The sequence below is a fragment of the Danio aesculapii genome, chromosome 21, assembly GCF_903798145.1.
Source record: "Danio aesculapii chromosome 21, fDanAes4.1, whole genome shotgun sequence".
NCBI lineage: Eukaryota > Metazoa > Chordata > Actinopteri > Cypriniformes > Danionidae > Danio > Danio aesculapii.
Window position 1 is genome coordinate 33,492,895 of NC_079455.1, and position 18,467 is coordinate 33,511,361.

The 18,467-nt window shown below is 35.1% G+C and overlaps 2 protein-coding genes across 3 annotated transcripts; one reads left to right on the plus strand and one right to left on the minus strand.

The window, feature by feature from the left end:
* Nucleotides 1-2,947: 2,947 nt before the first annotated feature.
* nudt2 (nudix (nucleoside diphosphate linked moiety X)-type motif 2) lies at nucleotides 2,948-8,613 on the minus strand. Of its 2 annotated transcripts, none has more exons than XM_056446074.1 (3): nucleotides 8,559-8,613; nucleotides 7,852-7,978; nucleotides 2,948-6,203 (listed from the first exon to the last, which is right to left on the minus strand). In XM_056446074.1, the coding sequence occupies exons 2-3, from the start codon at nucleotides 7,973-7,975 to the stop codon at nucleotides 5,884-5,886; spliced, it is 444 nt and encodes a 147-aa protein (XP_056302049.1). In that variant the 5' UTR covers nucleotides 7,976-7,978; nucleotides 8,559-8,613; the 3' UTR covers nucleotides 2,948-5,883. The 2 variants fall into 2 exon arrangements, with proteins under 2 accessions (XP_056302049.1, XP_056302048.1); XM_056446073.1 differs by having other exon boundaries at nucleotides 8,458-8,593.
* Nucleotides 8,614-8,991: 378 nt separating this feature from the next.
* rfesd (Rieske (Fe-S) domain containing) lies at nucleotides 8,992-14,851 on the plus strand. The gene is made up of 4 exons (XM_056446072.1): nucleotides 8,992-9,042; nucleotides 10,558-10,736; nucleotides 13,119-13,153; nucleotides 13,256-14,851. The coding sequence occupies exons 2-4, from the start codon at nucleotides 10,586-10,588 to the stop codon at nucleotides 13,565-13,567; spliced, it is 498 nt and encodes a 165-aa protein (XP_056302047.1). The 5' UTR covers nucleotides 8,992-9,042; nucleotides 10,558-10,585; the 3' UTR covers nucleotides 13,568-14,851.
* The last annotated feature ends 3,616 nt before the right edge of the window (nucleotides 14,852-18,467 follow it).

Genomic DNA, 18,467 nt, shown 5'->3' on the forward strand with positions numbered 1-18,467 from the left:
TTTTTCTGGCTTCAGTCATTGACAAATTTAAATATATATCGTTATCGTTCAATATGGAAAACAATCATTTTTGCCATATTGCCCAGCCCTTAAAACGGTAGTATGTCTCAATTCACAATATTCATAAAACAACAAAGTATACCAATGAGAGTGTTATTATTATAGACGGGCAAGTGTGAATGGCAATTAAAATCCTAAGTATAGTCACTAACAATGGACTTATTCACCCCTAGCATTAGCATGTTTTCGTTAATCCAATCACAAGTGGATGATGCTACAACAGGTAAATTAAGACTGACATGTACTGAGCTTGTAGACTTTCAACCACTTTCCAGAGATAGTTCAAACAGCTTCAAACGAACAGCTACAGCCTACTGAACCAACAACTGAACATTATGGGATGTGTTGGGACTGAGAAACCTCCCCAAAACCAGGCTCATTCTATTCAGTAATCATGCATTACACAAAGTGATGTGAAGTAGAGCATACCAAAACAAGACTAGTAGGTAACGGTGACTTGCTTCAAATGGCCAATTGTGAACTGGGACCCCTGAAAATGTCATTACCAAATGAAAAAGTTTATTACCAAATACATTGCAAAAAAATCCTTATCTTACTTAGATTTTTGTCTTCTTTCTTGTCCAAATATCTAAAAATTCTTACATCAAGAAGTATTTTCTAGGCAAGCAAAACATATTGTCTTGTTTTAAGAAATAATATGCCAAAATTAAGTGAGTTTTTCCTTAAAACAAGCTAAATAGTCTGCCAATGGGGTCAGCAAAATAATCTTGTTCTTCCTTTTGACATAATATTATTTTGCTGACCCCATTGGCAGATTTAGCTTGTTTTAAGGAAAAACTCACTTAATTTTGGCATATTATTTCTTAAAACAAGACAATATGTTTTGCTTGCCTAGAAAATTCTTCTTGATTTCAGAATTTTTAGATATTTGGACTAGAACCAAGCCAAAAAATCCAAGTAAGAAAATTATTTTTTACAGTGTACAGTTTGGTCGTTTAAATCAAAGACACCACACAGGATTGGAAATGAAATGAGGGTGAGTAAATAATGATAAAATGGAACATTTTTGAGATACTTAACCCTTCAACCCACCCATGGGCTACTTATGTTTGGTAAAACAATCAACAAATGAATGTTTTCTGTTTGTTCCTGAACGTTCACGTATGTACAGTTTCTTCAAAGCAGTATAGGGCTTCTATGTATCCACAAGAAAGGAAAGTATTCAAGGCTGGGAAAACGGGAGACTGAACAGACAGTTTCTTTCTCATAAAAACGAAGAGTCAGCCATCCTCATCCGCTCGGTCACCTTCGCCACCGCTAACTACATACATCCCCAAATCACTTGAGCTTTTCTGAGCCATTAAATCACAGTGTCAGATTATATGGCACATGAAGGTGCTTTCAAGTGCTCAGCATTTAAACGACTTCCAGCACACCTTCGTTTCTCTAATTCAGGATTGATTTAACCCTGAATATTCGATCCACTGATTTTTGGCTGAAGGAAATCACGCGTTTATTCTTTTAAAAACACACATACTATTGGTAAGTGATCACGTATGAATGCCCGAGCAGCTGTACCAAACCATTTCCTCACAGAGTTTATCAAGTACGGGGTTTGAGATCAGTGACTGCTGAGGACATTTCGCTCATCATCATGAGCCCTCTCATCCACAGGTTTTTTTTTTTTTTTTGCATCAGCAACGTGCCGTGGTGGGCCATAGCTTTCAAAAGCATGCTTGTGTGTTTTCTATCAATCATTGATACACTGAGGTCACATTACTGAGGGCGGAAGACGTTTATGCACACGGGGTCTCAGGTACACCTTTATTCCTGCAAACCAGCCAAGGACACCTGATTCCCGATCCTCCAAATCCCCTCCAAAAAGGAGCGTCGATGTGAGGACAGCGAGGGAAACGGTGCTTTCGTTTTTCTGCCGAGCATCAGGAACTCATTGAACTACAAAAACAATCGTTCCTGATTTAATCGCTCTGGCCTACGAGCTCAGAGACACGAACTGATTAAAACAGACTGGATTTTTCACATTCAGCAAGAGACTCTCGGTGTATTACACCCCTGTGCACAGCAAAACTAAAAGTTCATTTTGAAAAAAACGTGTGGTGACATTAGTCAACAGTGGATTTGTCTTGAAGGACTTTATTATTTGTGTCACGAGTGTGTTTTTAATGTTTCATTATTATTTTTTTTCTCCATATACTATTGTTTGGCAGGATTTGTTGTCCTGGGTTAGATCAAAACCAACTGAAGTCATTATTTGCTCTAAGTTCAATGCATTTCCTTTTTCTTGTAATGATGTAAAAGGGAATACCATTCAGAATACTCACTTGAGGAGAGGGGTCTGGATGCAGACCTGGTGCAGTGCAATCTGAGCTGCATCCAATGCTTTTTAATGGGCTCACCTAACCTCACCCCTAACCCTACCCCTCACAGTGACGTCACTCGCTCCATTTGAGTGCATTGTGTCTGACATTGCATCACTGATTGATGCAAACTCAGCTTGCATCATAAAGGCTGCATCCAGACACTATTGCACTTGAGGAGGATTGGAGAAATAAGCTTTGAGGTTTGGGGGGTGGTGGGGGGGAGGATTGTCCGGTATGATCGTTTTAAGACTGTGCTTGTATGATCACAATACAATTCATTTTTGTTTGAGTGTATGTACAGGTGTTAAAGCTCCTTAGCAATTAAACCATTAGACAATACATAGAGTGGTGCGTTTTAGTTCATGATGGTGTTGACGGCTACTAAAACAGTAGTCAACATTTGAAGTGGATCAAAAAATGTTTGCAAAATGGTTGACTACTGTATATATATATATATATATATATATATATATATATATATATATATATATATATACACACACACACACACACACACACACACACACAAACTTTTTATGCAGGAGTATGAAACCTGAAATTATTTAATTAAATGCAAGAACAACACAAAAGATACTAATAGTTAACCTAAAAATAATATAAAAAATTAAATATGATTTGTCAAAAAGGCTGAAAAGTCATCAATACAGTCACTAGTAGTACAGTTCAAGGGTTTATCGCTTAACTAGTGAACGTTTACATAGACATAAGCAATTGAATTATTTGCCTTAATCTAAATAAGACGATAATATGATAAAGGTGTTTACATGAGTTGCGTTTTGAATGTTCCTGTCCTGATACCGTTTTACATGTTATAGCACATAATTCGCACATAATAACGTCATTGCGTCACCACGCTATCCACATTTCCACTGGAGTTTCGGCTTTCATTTATAATTTGACAACTTTAACTGAAGTTTGGCACTTTCACTTTCATTTAGGAGCATTTCATGCATGCCCCCCATGACAAACGAGATATTGAATGAGAGTATGAACTCGTGGAATTTGATCCTGCACACTGTATGGGAAAAAACCCCTCAGCATTTTGCGATGCAGGTGTCTGTGGTGCTTTACTGACTTGATAGGTGCGTAGAATAGTGTCAAACAGACGTGTGTGTTTAAACTATTCTGTTGCAAAATGCAGCGAAAACCCTAAACGTCAGTAATAGTTTGATCAAGGTGTCAGTGAGTACATTTACATGGACACCAATAATGCAATTTTAATGCGATTAAGACAATACTCTGATTAAGAGTCTGCCATGTAAACAGCGATTTTTGATTTATTTAATCCAGTTAAGATGAAAATCCATCTAAAGAGAAATCAGATTAAGACATGTTGAGTATGCCGATTTTAGTCGCATTGCTGAAGTGCAGTACAGACATGTAAACACCCTAATTAAACTATTACGCCCGATTCACTTAGGGCTTCAGCGCCAACGCTTGACTGAAGTTGGGGCTGACACGATCATCATAGCAGCGTCAGCCAATGAAATTAGTAGGCAATTGGCTACTGTCTGAGCTGGTGCATTTGCATACAGCTATCTGATTTGCTGACGCTTTCATCGGTGCTTGAAAAGTTGATAAAGTCCAAACTTCTGCAGCGAGCAACACCACTGAAGTGGTGCTGATGGATCCACAATGCAGTTCGGCAAAGCTTGACGTCACCTATTCAAAGTGAATGGGAATCGTTGACGCCCTGCATGAATGGGGCATTACTGCTATGTAGGATTTTCGCCGCATTTTGGTATAGGATATTCCATACACACACAGCTGTTTGACACTATTCTCTGCACCTACCAAGTCAGTAGAGGACCACAACCACCTGCATTGTATCAAATTCCATTAAACAACACTCTTCCAGTAGTTTATACTCACATCCAATACACTGTTTGTCACGGCAGGATGCATAAAATGTTCCTGAATAAAAGTGTAAGTGCCAAACTTCAGTTAACGTCCACAAATTAAAAATTAAACACCTGAAACAACTGTGGAAATGCAGATAGAGTGGTGACGCAATGCCAATGACGTTAATCGAATTATGAGCTACAACATGTAAACGGGATCATGAAAGGAACATTCAAAAAACAACTCATGCAAACACCCTAATCATATTATTATCTTATTCAGATTAAAGCAAATAATTTGATTACTGATGTCCATGTAAACGTAGTCTGTGTCATGTCTGTACTGCACTTCAATAATGTGACTAAAATCGACATACTCCACGTCATAGATTTCCTTTAAGCTCGGTTATGACCTTAATCAGTTTAAATGAATCAAAAATCTGTTTACATGGTAGACTCTTAATCAGAGCATTGTCTTAATCGCATTAAAATCAGAATGTGCATGTACACGTACTCAATGAGTGGCACTGTTACCAAATTGACGCAGTGTCATGAAAACAGTTTCTTCTATCAGTTTTAATTTCAAATTCAAAAATGGCAGAATGTTAGTTATTATTATTAATTTATTGTTTACGTTTCCAAATAACAATATGAAAAGACCTACTGGTTTAACTATTATAAGCATATAGACTTACAGTAAGTGCAACTTTGGACTGGATGGTGGTGCTGATACGACTGAGTTAAAAACTTTATATTCTGCTGTGGTTAATATTCAGACTATCCTCTATCTGTGTGGCAAAACTCATAACAGTTGTGTGAGCTACTATAGACTCAAGAGCAGAAGGATAAAGCGCTTAGCCTTAAATACTAATTAAAACCAACCATACATAAACGATACTAAAACAGCACTGGTTCAGTTTCGGAGCTGTATTTCATTTACTAGTTTCATTTTAATTACAGCAGAACAATCTAAATGACACAAGGTTCACGACAAAATGAACCATTTAGCTTATTAATCATGATTTATTTTCAACTAAATGTAAATGCAACTCTGCAAAATGTTACAATATGTTAATAAACTGTAAAAACAAGGTGAAATTTAGATAGGATTATTGGCTATGCATGTATAGAACTGACTAAAAAATAGCAGAATCTCATTTTTCAAGCCTTACCCTCTTTCCAGTTAAATACAAGTTTCATAAATCATACTGGTAATTGCCACAGGAAAAAGGTGTATCTTTACAATGGCCAATAGACTTCCATTATATTGTTCTGAATGTGTTTTGTTTAGTTTTTCTGTGATTATTAACAGCAAGCCTCAGATGGAGTTACTAGAGATTACGTTGCACTGAACCCGGAACATTCTTTAAAATGAATAACCGCTTTGTTTAGTTGGTTGGTCGAGAGTTCAAGGTTGTAAGGTTAGATGCAAGGCTTTCTCTTGACATTTTCAATTACCAGGAAGCAACCTATAATATAAATTTTCAGACGCAAAGAGATGGATGTCAAAAATCGGTCAAACTCATACAAAACCCCAGCTCCACTTTTAAACAGTCACGAATTCAGCATCCTAAAACAATCATCAATACCAACGCAAGTACTGTCAGTGTTTGTAGACCTTATGGTTTGCTGTGTGTTTCTAGATAGCGCTGTGCTGCTGCAAGTGTGTCCTGTAAGTCCTGGTATTGTGCCAGCTTGCAGGCTTCCTCTAGTTTGGCCCATCTGTAATCCTGGTGTTCGTCAGAGAGAATGACCTGCGTGTTTGGGTCACGGAGCTCGGCCAGCCAGTACACGACCTCTTTGTCCTTCCCCCGGACCTGATAATGCAACCTCTGCAGGAAACCATCCACCATACGCAGGTGATCTTTACCTAAACCCGCTTCTTCTTGAGTTTCTCTCAAGGCAGTGGTGAGGTCGTCCTCTCCAGGGTCAACATGACCTTATGGAGCGGAGGACAATGTTATTTATTGGGTAAAAGCACTGAGGAAATTGCAGATGGTCACATAATCTTGAATTTAATTTCTTGCTGGCTTTACCTAAGGATAGTCTGGGGAATCACCCCAATAGGTGGTGTATTTTTATAATACAGTGAAAAAAAAATTCATTGGATTTACCAAGTGGTTTCAAACTATTTATATGGGCTGAATTTAACCAAATTAAGTTGAACATTACTAAATGTAATTTGTTTTTTTTTTGTTTAAATTAAGCCCATATGAATTGTTTGCAACCACTTACCTAAAAAGTTGTCATTTTTTTATTGTCACTTATTATAAATTTTTATTTACCTTTCATTTAATGTGAAAGTACAGTACTCAGCATAATTGAGTACACCCCATTTTGAAAATGAATATTTTTATCCATTTCTCAGTAAATATAGGCAATGTATTTTGGTACATTCAAACAAAACAGATTTATTAAACAGATATATTTATAATATTATAAATATATGAAAGACTTAATATTTTAATGACCAAACATATTGAGAAATTGAAAGATTAAATTAAATTCAAGCAAAATATTGCAAAAAATTACAAACAAAATTTAAAAATGTTTACTTTTTTTTTTGCTTCACTTGATTTTTCCTCTTTTAAAATTTTATTTAATACTCATCCATTTAATATTACTTAATATTCATTTAATATTCATAAATATTTAATATTCATCTATAATATATAAATTTGGGTGTACTCGTTTTTACACCATTATCGTAGTTATTTTGTTAGATTAGCTCCAGATTTGGCTTCAATACTGACTAATCTAATGTATATGCACAAATATAATATTGTATAGCTTTCCACTAAAATATGAATTTAAAAGATAGAGTTGTGAGGGGTGTACTCATATATGCTGAGCACTGTATTTATAGTCATTTAAATTGAAATTAAAACAATTATAAGTAATACACTTTTTAATATTGTATTTATTTAATAGTGCTGGGCAAAAAATAATCACAGTTTATCGAATCCAATAAAAAAGTTTGTTTTGACAATATAACTGTTTTGACAATATAACTGATTAATAGCGATTAATTTTTGCTCAGCACTAACTTAATCATATTTAATATTTTTGTTGACACTGTGAATATTTTGCAAAGTGTGAGAGGCCTATTGTAGCTGACCTATTGTCTGGGTATTTTTTATAATGTTTTGTAGAATGAAAAATATATGCCTACAAAGGTCTTACATTTAAAAAAAATTTAATTCAACTTCAAATTTTGTTGATTATTTCTCCCTGTACATTAAAAGGTGTTCATTTTATGCATTCAGTTAAATACTAATTCACTCTCATCTTTATACTTTTCAACTATCATTCTAACCATCTGCTTTACCCGTTTTTCAACTATAGTTTATCATTTAAATATAGGCTAGTATGATCACTTTTTCTTTTATATATTTCTGTATGTACAGAACAAAATATTCATGTTGTGTCTCGTGTCTTATGTGTGTATATTAAATGATTTTCAATTCAGTTAATAAGATGCAGACATCTCGTCTTTACCACATTATATTCCGTGAGTAGATAGATAATAGCCCATAATATTCTTTTGTGTTTGATGGAGCACAGTGAACTGATGCTGTGAGATGAACCTTTGGGTGGTGTCCAGTGGTGTTCTCCATATGAGGTCTGCAGCAGCAGGAACTCTATGTTATCAGGTGGAGGCAGCTGAGCCAAACAACGAAAGATGACAAATCCACACGCCCGCAGTGCCATATCCTGGAAACACAATCAACATTTCAGGAATCCGGGATATTATACATAATATTCAATTAGTTTTTAAAATTCAAAATGATAATGGGTTATATTATTACATTTTTAAACTACTCTTTGAAACTTTGATTACTAGATTTTCCTTAGAAAACCATATTTTAAGCTTTTTGTCGTATGCTGTTGCTGTTTAAGAGTGTCAAAGTCCAAGTTAATTTAGCATCAGGCAAAACGACATGCTTTAAGAAACAACATTGAAGGCTAATAGACAGTTTGAGCTCTACACAGACAAACTAGCTGGTTTAAAACGGTTAAAGTGATCTAAAGTCTCCTGAAAGCGTTATTTAAATACACACTGTTGACTGAAAACACTTATGAACGAACTTGTGCTCGCTTATGTGGAACAAGCACATGACAGAATGCTAACACCATTCAATAGTAGCTTAAAGTAAATGGTGTGCTTTAACTAACGAAATCATTTCACTTACTTCTAGCGGATATTGATTAATGTTCCGTTTTGTTTAGAACATAAATTACATAGTCTGCTTCGTTAATAAGTAAATGACATATATAAAAGAGATTAAAATACCCAGTCTACTTTCTGTTTTCAACTGCGATACCGCCGCGTAAAGATGACGTTCAAGAGCACGCAGGGCTGATTCGCTCTCTGATTGGCTGACTCTGGTAGTTTAACAACTATTTTTTTTAATGTGTTTTAAAAGTACAAGTCTAAAGTGTTATTTGGATGTGAATTATTATATTTAAAACGTAAAGAATTAATCAGTACATTTTGAATAGTAATGTATGATTATCTGATTTAGTTTTTTAAAATAAAATAAAATTCATTTCATGTTGATATTACAGAACTGGCAGTGTATTTATTTTTCCGTTAATGATGTGCCATTACATTTTATGCATGAAACAAAGATAATGTTGAACGCGTTGAGTTGCTGTGATCTGCAGGGCTGATATGGACCGACCGCAGCACCCGGTGGACTGAAGATAACAAGATACTCCTCATAAGAAGCTGACGCACATCGCGCAGCATTCACAACCAGCAGCACCAGGACGAGGTAAAACCCTTTCAAATATTTGTGGTAATAATGTCCATGTGACCAAATGTGATGTACAAATATGTTGATGTAGATTTTCTAACATATAAGCGTAGTTTTGCTTGGAGGGTGTAACAGTTTTGTATGTATTCTGCATTTCAGTTATTGGCAGCTAATCAAATACAAGGAAGGACTAATGAATTATTTAATAAGCTAACCGATGATATTTACGCTACTTTACTATTTTTGTAAACTTTTAATTCTATGTATAATTCATCTTTAATGATAAACTGCAGCTTTCATTTGTTTTAATCCAAACAGATATGTCAGTTAGAAATTTAGTTTTACTTCTTTCCAATATAGACTAACATATTCATCATAATAAAGGGATAGTTCACCCAAAAAAAGAAAATTTACACACTATTTACTCATGTTCGGGTGGTTCCAAACCATTGTTTTTATGTTGACCACAAAAGAAGATATTTTGAAGAAAGCTGAAAACCTGTAACCATTGACATCCATGTTATGAAAAACAAATACTACAGTAAGTTGATGGTTACCGGTGTTGTCCTGACATTTTATCTTACTCATCAGATTATGCTACCAACACTGTATTTAAATGGTTCTGAGGATTAGGTTAGGGCGATATTACAGCTTCACATCCCTCTACTCCAGATTAAAATTTACACTCTTAGCAAAATCTGATGGGTAGGATATTGCGTCATCAAAATGTGCTACCTACTTTTTGAATGGGAGGTAGGACAATCTGACTAGGTAGGACAAATCGACTGAACACCACTTTTCCAGCTTTCTTTAACATATCTTTAACACAAGAAAGAAAGTCCAACAGGTTTGGAATGACTGAAGTGTGAGTAAATTATCACAGAATTGTCATTTTCACAAACATTTTGGGTGATACTATCCATTTTAAGGTGGTTTAAATAAACTTAAATAAAGCAAATATTGTGTAAGTGTCCCCCAAACATCACTTTTGGCCACTGCTGTATTTATATGTAAAGTTAATAGGTTAATTTGAGCATCTGATTTGCGTTTTAGCATACATAATTGCTAATAATTAATAATTGTCTTTTTACATTTGCATCATTTATTTGATACCCTTTTATTTTTATTTGCTTTCTAAACTATCTATCTATCTATCTATCTATCTATCTATCTATCTATCTATCTATCTATCTATCTATCTATCTATCTATCTATCTATCTATCTATCTATCTATCTATCTAAAAAAATAAAACATACCAGCAATACACACATATATACACACATCCCATTTTCAGTGTACTTTATAATTTACATTTATTAAAAATACTTCTTGCTAACAAAATAATTGTGCCAGAGTATAACGAATATAAAAAGGCAGTTCTTCAATATATTGCTTTCATTATTATTATTATTATTATTATTATTATTATTATTATTATTATTATTATTATTAAACAATACATCTAACTAAATTCAGCTGCATTTGGTTGGACGGCAAAATATATTAATTTCACTAAATTCAATTTTCACAGGAAACATTATTAAAACTCCATCGCATCCATGGATGAAAAGAAGCCTTCTCGCATGTACTTCATCGGAAAAAAAGAAGATCTTATTCAGGCCAAGAGGACGACTGTAACGCTGGACGGAAGAGACATCCTTTTAATGTATCATCAGAGAACTTTCTACGCAATGGACCTGCAGTGTTACCGTGAGTGGCATGAAAAGCATCTTTGCTCATTTGTTTCCACTAGAGGGAGACAAAGTATCACATTGAGCACTGCGATAATGCTGTTGAGGACATGTGGCAAAATCAAAATAACGAGAGGTCATTTGTTCGGCTCACCTTTTTAATGCACGCGACTACAGCGATTCAAATCATGGGTTGCATTTCGGGTTAGAGGAACTTCCATTCAAAAGAACTGAAACAAATCACTTTAAATGATAAGAGTGCACTACAAATAATCTATATACAGATACTGTAAAACCCAACAGTCGACTTTATCAAATAAAATAAGTGTAGTTAACTCAAAATTGACTGAATGTTAATTCTACTCAATTGAAAAGAGTTTTGAACTCAGTGTTGAATGTAATGAGTTAATTAAATACCTCATTATTTCAACTTAAATGCAGTAAGTTCACATTACTCATTTAGATTAGTTTTTTTTAACTCAAATGATTTGTTGCAATCGGTTTCCTTAAATGGTTTGAGTTCTCTTCATTTATTGAGTTTTACTGTGTTCAAATTGCTTCGTTTACTCAAATGGATTAAGTTCACAGTACTCATTAGAATTAGTGAACTTAAATGTTTTGTTGCAATTGGCTTTCTCAACTGGTTTAAGTTACCTTAACTTTTTGGGTTTTACAGTGTCGTAAACACTGAACAAGAAGTAGGTTCGGCTTTGTGCTTTATTTTATCCATCATGAAAATAACGTTATGCTTGGTATTTTAACATGACATTAGTATTACTGGTATTATCCGGGGCCAAACCTCTTTTATGTTCAATGTGTTTTAATTATCAGATTATTTTCACTTTGTATTATGTACAATATAGTAATTTTCAATATATGTACTTTATCCCAGTCCACATTGCAGAGTGGGGTCAAAGTGGGCCCCATATTAGCTTGAAACATGGGTCCTAAATGGGTTTGTTAATGGGTTCCACACTGGCTCTATCTAAATTAGCCCATACTAATCTCACATTTAATCTGACTGACTGGCAACATGCATAAATGCCATATTGGCCCCACTTGTAGCATAACAAGGGCCCATTATGGGTTTATCATTGGGTACTGGACTGGTCCCACATGTGTTTTGAGGCATCTTATTACACAAAATGTCTACAGTTTTAAGATAAATTCTTCAAATCCAATAACTTTTTGATCCACTTCAAATGTTGACTACTATGTACTGTATATATAAACAACGTCAGGATTTTAGTTTGGTAAATGTCAAAAAAGGTTAAAAAAGGAATAGAAATTACAATGCTTTTCTATTTTTCTTCATTCATAGCTAAAAACATTTTAATAAATGCATAATCAAGTGAGCACTTTTATTCTGAACACCCAAGACAGTAAACAAAAATTTTTAAAATTGGAAAATAATAAATTTTTCTATTAAAAATCTCTGATATTCTTGGTTTAAAAGTGATTATCAAATAAAATGTAATTATTTAAAAATGTTTAAAGGTTCAGTGAAGCGCTTTGAAATGTGCATTTTTTTTTAATTCAATGTTTGATGTAATCTCAACTAAAACAATTAAGAGAGGGTGGGGCATAGTGTAGCCCCGCCCCCTTTAAAAAACAAATTGCATTTTATTTTTATCGCAGCTCTGAGAGTGAGAGTGGTTGAGAAGCGCATCAAGTAATAAGAAACCTTTGGAAGGGGGTGGTACATGTCAGATACTAGAGAGCATTTGATTGGTCAAGATTTGATGAGAAACTGAAGTATAAAGTGACATGAAAAAAATCGTTCACAAACTGCAAGCTTTCAATGTTCATATCAGTTTATCATTTTCTAATTGCAAATTTTGTCACTGTTTTGGAGAACACTCATTAATAGATATCCTTATAACAACAGACTAAAACTAACATCAACATTTTTCATGGGACCTTTAAAGGTTGTATTTTAGGCATGAAATCATTTTGCCCAGTCACTGTAAATTGCATGAAGGTGCCATATTTTCACACCTATATGGTTCCCACTTTGTAAAACACCCATTTTCAGCCCATGCCCACATAGATCCTATAAAGGTCCTACATACTGAAACCTATATGGGATCCACATATATTTCCACCTATAATTCCCATGTTCAGCCCATGCCCACATGGAAGCCATGCAGCCCGGATAACCCATATGGGGCCCACAATATCTATGTTGGCTGGATATTGTTGCAGAAAGACTTGTTTTGAGTGTCTGTGGTTATTCACGGTCTGCTGCACGTACATTTTTAATTGTAATAAGTAAAAGTCGATGGATTAACAGTGGAATCCTTTAAATAATGTCACCTCATTGTACACAACACTTCACTGATTGTTTACATCATACAAAGCATCATGGGGCGCATGAAAACTGTCTTTTTTTATCTTACAGATGCTGGCAGCACATTAGAAACTGGAGATATTGAGGTAAAGCCATTCTTCTCAAGCCACTGACTCATTCAATGATCCGTAAACACACTTGACATGCATTGTTACCTCCCATGACCCTGTTTCCCATTTCACACACAGGAAATCAACAGCAAGCTCTGTATCGTGTGCCCAAAGCACAAGTATAAGATCACTCTGGCTGAAGGCGAGGGTTTATACAAGGCCACAAACCCAACAGAAAAAGTGCCTACCCCGCGGTGGTACTCCAAAGGCATAAAGCAGAGAGTGCACAAAGTGACGGAGGTGGACGAGGACATCTTTGTGACGGTGTCCACCTGCCCGGTGTGGATCGAGTCGGACTATTATCAGAGTGAGAAGGGCAGAGCGGAGCTGAAAAAAGCGCAGGAGTCGGGCGACACAGAGGCAGATGTCAATGCAGATGAAGACGTTTAGAGAGATCCTGAGGGAACCGCATATATTAGGATTGAGGATTTCAGAGGCAGTCTGCATGAATAAAACTGCAATCTGACATCACCAATCAAAATATTTCCTCCTTTTTGAGTCAGCAGCAGGATTTCTGTGCATCTCCGGGATTCACAGCGACAGCTTGTCTTTCAAGACCACATTTCTCAGCTAAACACTGATGGATATGCAAAATTTTGAGTTATATGATGACTTTTCTAAAGAAGAAGATTTTATTTTATGTGTGAATACAATATTTAATGCAAAAAACGCTCTGTTGCATAATTTTAAGTTAATTTTAAACGTCTTTTTGAATTTATGTTTGTATCAAATTGAATTCAAATAACTTTTATGAAAAAAAAAATACGACTAATAATGATTCATTGTCATTGAATATAATATATTTCTGTCAAAACAATGGCGTGGGGGATATATTCCTGGCACACATTGGGCCCATTAGTACCAATTGAGCATCGTGTCAACGCAACAGCCTACCTGAGTATTGTTGCAAACCATGTCCATCCCTTTATAACCACAGTGCACCCATCTTCTGAACTATGTTATAAAGTGAATCATCTCAGACTAGTTTCTTATACATGACAATGAGTTCACTGTACTCAAATGGCATACACAATCACCAGATCTCAATCCAATAGAGCACCATTGGGATATGGTGATACGGGAGATTCGTATCATGGATGTGCAGCTGACAAATCTGCAGCAACTGTGTGATGCTATCATGTCAATATGGAGCAAAATCTCTGAGGAATATTTCCAGTACCTTGTTGAATCATTGCCACGATGGATTAAGGCTTTTCGGAAGGCAAAATGTGGACCAACCCGGTACTAGTAAGGTGTACCTAATAAAGTGGCCGGTATATATATTTTAGGAATAGTTCACTTAAAAAATGAAAATCCTGTCATCGTTTACTTACCCATGACTTGTTCCAAACCAGTTGAGTTATTCTGTTTTATGTTCTGTTGAAGAAGATATTTTGAAGAATGTTGCAAACCTGTAACCATTGACATCCATAATATTTGCTTTTCCTACTATAGATGTCAATTGGTTACCGGTTTCCAACATTCTTCATAATCATTATCTTCTTTTGTGCTTAAAAAAAAAGCTTAAACTAGTTTGGAACCACTTAAGGGTAAGTTAATGTTTCATTTTTGAGTGAATTATTCTTTAAAATTATTCACAGCTAGACATAAGCACAGCAAAGAATAAAGATTTAAAATAGTTACTTGTATTGTAAACCTTAAATACTCAGTTAAATAAATGAAATGACACTAAACATGCCTGACGATATATTTTTGGTATCTCATTGTACCATTTTAGAGGTTGTCGTCTCTGAAGCCTTGTGCTCATATTGACACTCATACGTCTCCAATAGCATGTTTAGTTCAGAATAAATTTCCATAAATTGCCAAGCTGATTCTTGCGCAAATATTTAACTCGCTGTTCGATTATTACTTCACGCATGAAATGTCCTGAAGGGAGACAATGACCATTAACTTCAAGCATAGCAGATTGAGTAAATGGTAGAAATTAAAGTGCCAGAAATTAAACAGCCTCGCCATTCATCATGCTTAATTTTCTGATTATAAAATAATTCCATTTGTTTGGCTCCCGCATGCCTAGACATCTTTCATAATTGTGTAATTATGAGAGATCCATTGCTGGAATGGATATATGCGCTCTACAAAATACTGATACACCTAAATAAAACTGCCAAAACAGACCTAATGGAGCAATGAAACAAACCATTCTCTCCATGTTAAGCACAAATCCTGGTCTATTCTAATGGATGGTGCTACTATAGGGAAAAGGCATGACATACTTCAACATCTCCGATTTGTAGATCACTGACCCCTTTGCTCCAGTTGGTCCCACTTCAGGCCAGGACATCCAAGAAGCTCTTGGATCGATGCACACAGTTGGACTGTGGGGTCACTGACAACATTTGACCTCTTTCTTCAGTGTGGTTAGTATGTGACATTTACTTCACATTTACTGTGGGTAAGCATGGGCTGGTATAAGATTCTGACGGTATGATAACCTTGGATAAATATATCACGGTTTCACGGTATTGTGATTATTGTTTTTAAAATATATTCTTTTTAAATGTCTAGGTAAAAAATTAAACCTTATTTTGAACACAGTATATTTTATTTTAATATTTTTACAGTATATTATAATTTTGAAACCCCTTTGAACACAGTATATTTTATTTTGAGAAACATTTATAACATTTTGGAACAGTAAACATGTCGGGCTAAATAATTCAAATGAATCATTGACTTCTAATCTCTTAATTTCAAGAGTTCACACTTGGCTATTGCTTGATATAAATTGCAGATTTGACATGCTGTCCAGGGAGAGATCCCTGAGCTGGGAGATACTCCCGCCTGGGCATGTAGGATGGAATAGGGTAGATGGCGGAGGGGGAAGGGGGGGGGGGTGCTTCTTCAAAAAGGAAGATCAGGAAGGTAGGATGAATGGGCTTATTTATTGGAGGCTGTAATTAATTTGATTGGTCTAGCAATGAAATCTGGTTGGACTAGCAATGATTTTTGATGTGATGCCAGCCGCGATCAATCATATCACGTGCTCCTCTCGATATTACTTTATAAAACTTCATTAGTTTTAAAAACACAGATGTCTTTACAAGTTAAAGGCATCTTTGGATATCTTTTCTGCTGGAGATACTGCTGTCCTAAAAAGCTTTTAAAAAAAATAATCGTACACATACGTTTGGAACGGTATAGCAGAACATTTTGGCGGATTTAAAACCTAGACTTTTCCAAACCGTGGTATACATTGAAAATCGTCCCATGCCTAACTGTGGGTTTGATCTATGATTGCTTCCTTTATTTCTGCTGTTATCTGAACCATATTTGTACTTTTGGAAGGTTTTTTTGTGGAGTATGCAGTAATTCAATTAAATTCATTATTATTTCTATAGCGCTTTTACAATGTAGATTGTGTCAAAGCAGCAGCTTAACATAGAAGTTCTAGTAAATTGAAACTGCGTCAGTCCAGTTTTCAGAGTTGAAGTTCAGTTTAGTTTAGTTCAGTGTGGTTTAATTTTCACTGCTGGAAGTCCAAACACTGAAGAGCAAATCCATTGATGCGCAGCTCCACAAGTCCCAAACCAAGCAAGCCAGTGGCCACAGTGGCGAGGACCAAATTTCACCAATCGATGAAAGTGAAGGGAAAAAAACTATAATTTCTAGTCATTTCTCCTCTGGCCAAACTTCTTGTGCAGAGCTGCAGTCAAAGCACCGGAGGCTGGAGAAAGCTGGATGTCCATTGTGGAGAAGCTACAGGTTTCAATAGGTCACTGGCGGGTGTTCTGGCTGTCCCACGGGATCAATGCGAAGACTCGTCTATCACTGGGGTGTTTTAGGAACTAGTCTCATGCTCTTCGCTCCTTCATGACCACCACAGCATCTGCTTAGGATACGGCCTGGTCCAGGATTATGGATACCTTATGGATTACCATGTTGCTAGCCTGTTTGTATGCATGTATTCCACGTTATTGTACAGCATACTTATCACTTATTGCATATATGGAATATGGTTCATGGTTAACATGTTTTAGCATGTTGCTAGCATATTTTAGCATGTTGGTCCATATATATTAAGCATTTTTATAGAATTAAAGTTTAAAACAACAGCCTTTATTTAATATTACAAACACCCATAATTTTGTTAACGTAACTTTAAAGCATTGCTAAAATTATTATACAACAATGCCATAGGGTTCACTAGTTTAACACATTCATCCATGCAGCAGTGCATGTGCTGAGTAAGAGCAATTTATTAAATGATCCAGAATTATTGATTATGAATCTATTAGGCTGAGGGCAGAGTCTCTTATAGACTCAAATGATGCATGCGTATTTAGCATAACCCACGTTATCTCTTAAACCAGGAACAAAGAGAGGAGAAGCATCATAACCCAGTGTGCAAACTACTGTAGATAATCAGATATTCATTCATGCCATGATGCAGGACTAAATGCAAAGACAAAAATCCCAAAGCTCACTGATACATTTACTGTAATGTACCATCCTCTTTAAACTGGAGCTTGTTCTCATTCAACAGTGAGGAATAATGTGTGTGTAAGATCAGGAGTTTCCTCGGTTGTGATCTGTGGGTCAGGAATGTACAGAGGAGCACGTGATTGTGCACTGGAGTAGAAATAAGATTGTGTGTGGCAGATGACCTACAGTAACCCACCCTGCCCTTCAGAAACAAATGTTCTGAATGGTATACGGCAACCCACCAGCAGCCTGAAAATAGCACATTCACCTCTCAGCAATACTTGCAGAAAGAGCCTGCTTTATTATTTATTTCAGCCTGTTTACAAACAGAAATAGCTCCTTTTAGCTTGTAGGACTGTGGCCTGATATAGTGTGGAATAAAGCCGTACTGAATAATGAATAAATTGTGGAATTTTGGAAACATGTATATTTGTAAAGTCTCTAATGTTTAACAATGTTGAGTGTGTCTATTTGATTTGCAACAAAATTCTGTAAAAATAGCCATATAAATTATTATTGTTATAAAAAAGGAACTTTATTTTTATTAAATTTTTTATTAAACTGTTTTTAAAAGTATTTATTTAATTAACTATTTAATTTAATTAAATGTAATTTTATTGCATTTTTTCATAAATTTTTTTATTTAAATTGTTTTGCATTTTTTATTTTTATTTTATTTAGTTTTTTATTTTAATGTAATTAAATTGTATTTTATTATATTTTATTTTATTTTTATGAATTTAATTATTTTATTTTTTGTATTTTTTATTTTATATTATTTCATTTTTATTTTTTTTATTACATTTTATTTATTTAATTTTTTATTTAATATCTTTAGCAT

Bases quoted from the DNA above. Each gene is read 5' to 3' on its own strand.
- nudt2 (XM_056446074.1), bottom strand. From the start codon at position 7,975: ATGGCACTGCGGGCGTGTGGATTTGTCATCTTTCGTTGTTTGGCTCAG. The intron at 6,204-7,851 runs GTTCATCTCACA...CCGCTCCATAAG, and splicing joins CCACTGGACACCACCCAAAG to GTCATGTTGACCCTGGAGAG.
- rfesd (XM_056446072.1), top strand. From the start codon at position 10,586: ATGGATGAAAAGAAGCCTTCTCGCATGTACTTCATCGGAAAAAAAGAA. The intron at 10,737-13,118 runs GTGAGTGGCATG...TTTATCTTACAG, and splicing joins AATGGACCTGCAGTGTTACC to ATGCTGGCAGCACATTAGAA. The intron at 13,154-13,255 runs GTAAAGCCATTC...TTTCACACACAG, and splicing joins TAGAAACTGGAGATATTGAG to GAAATCAACAGCAAGCTCTG.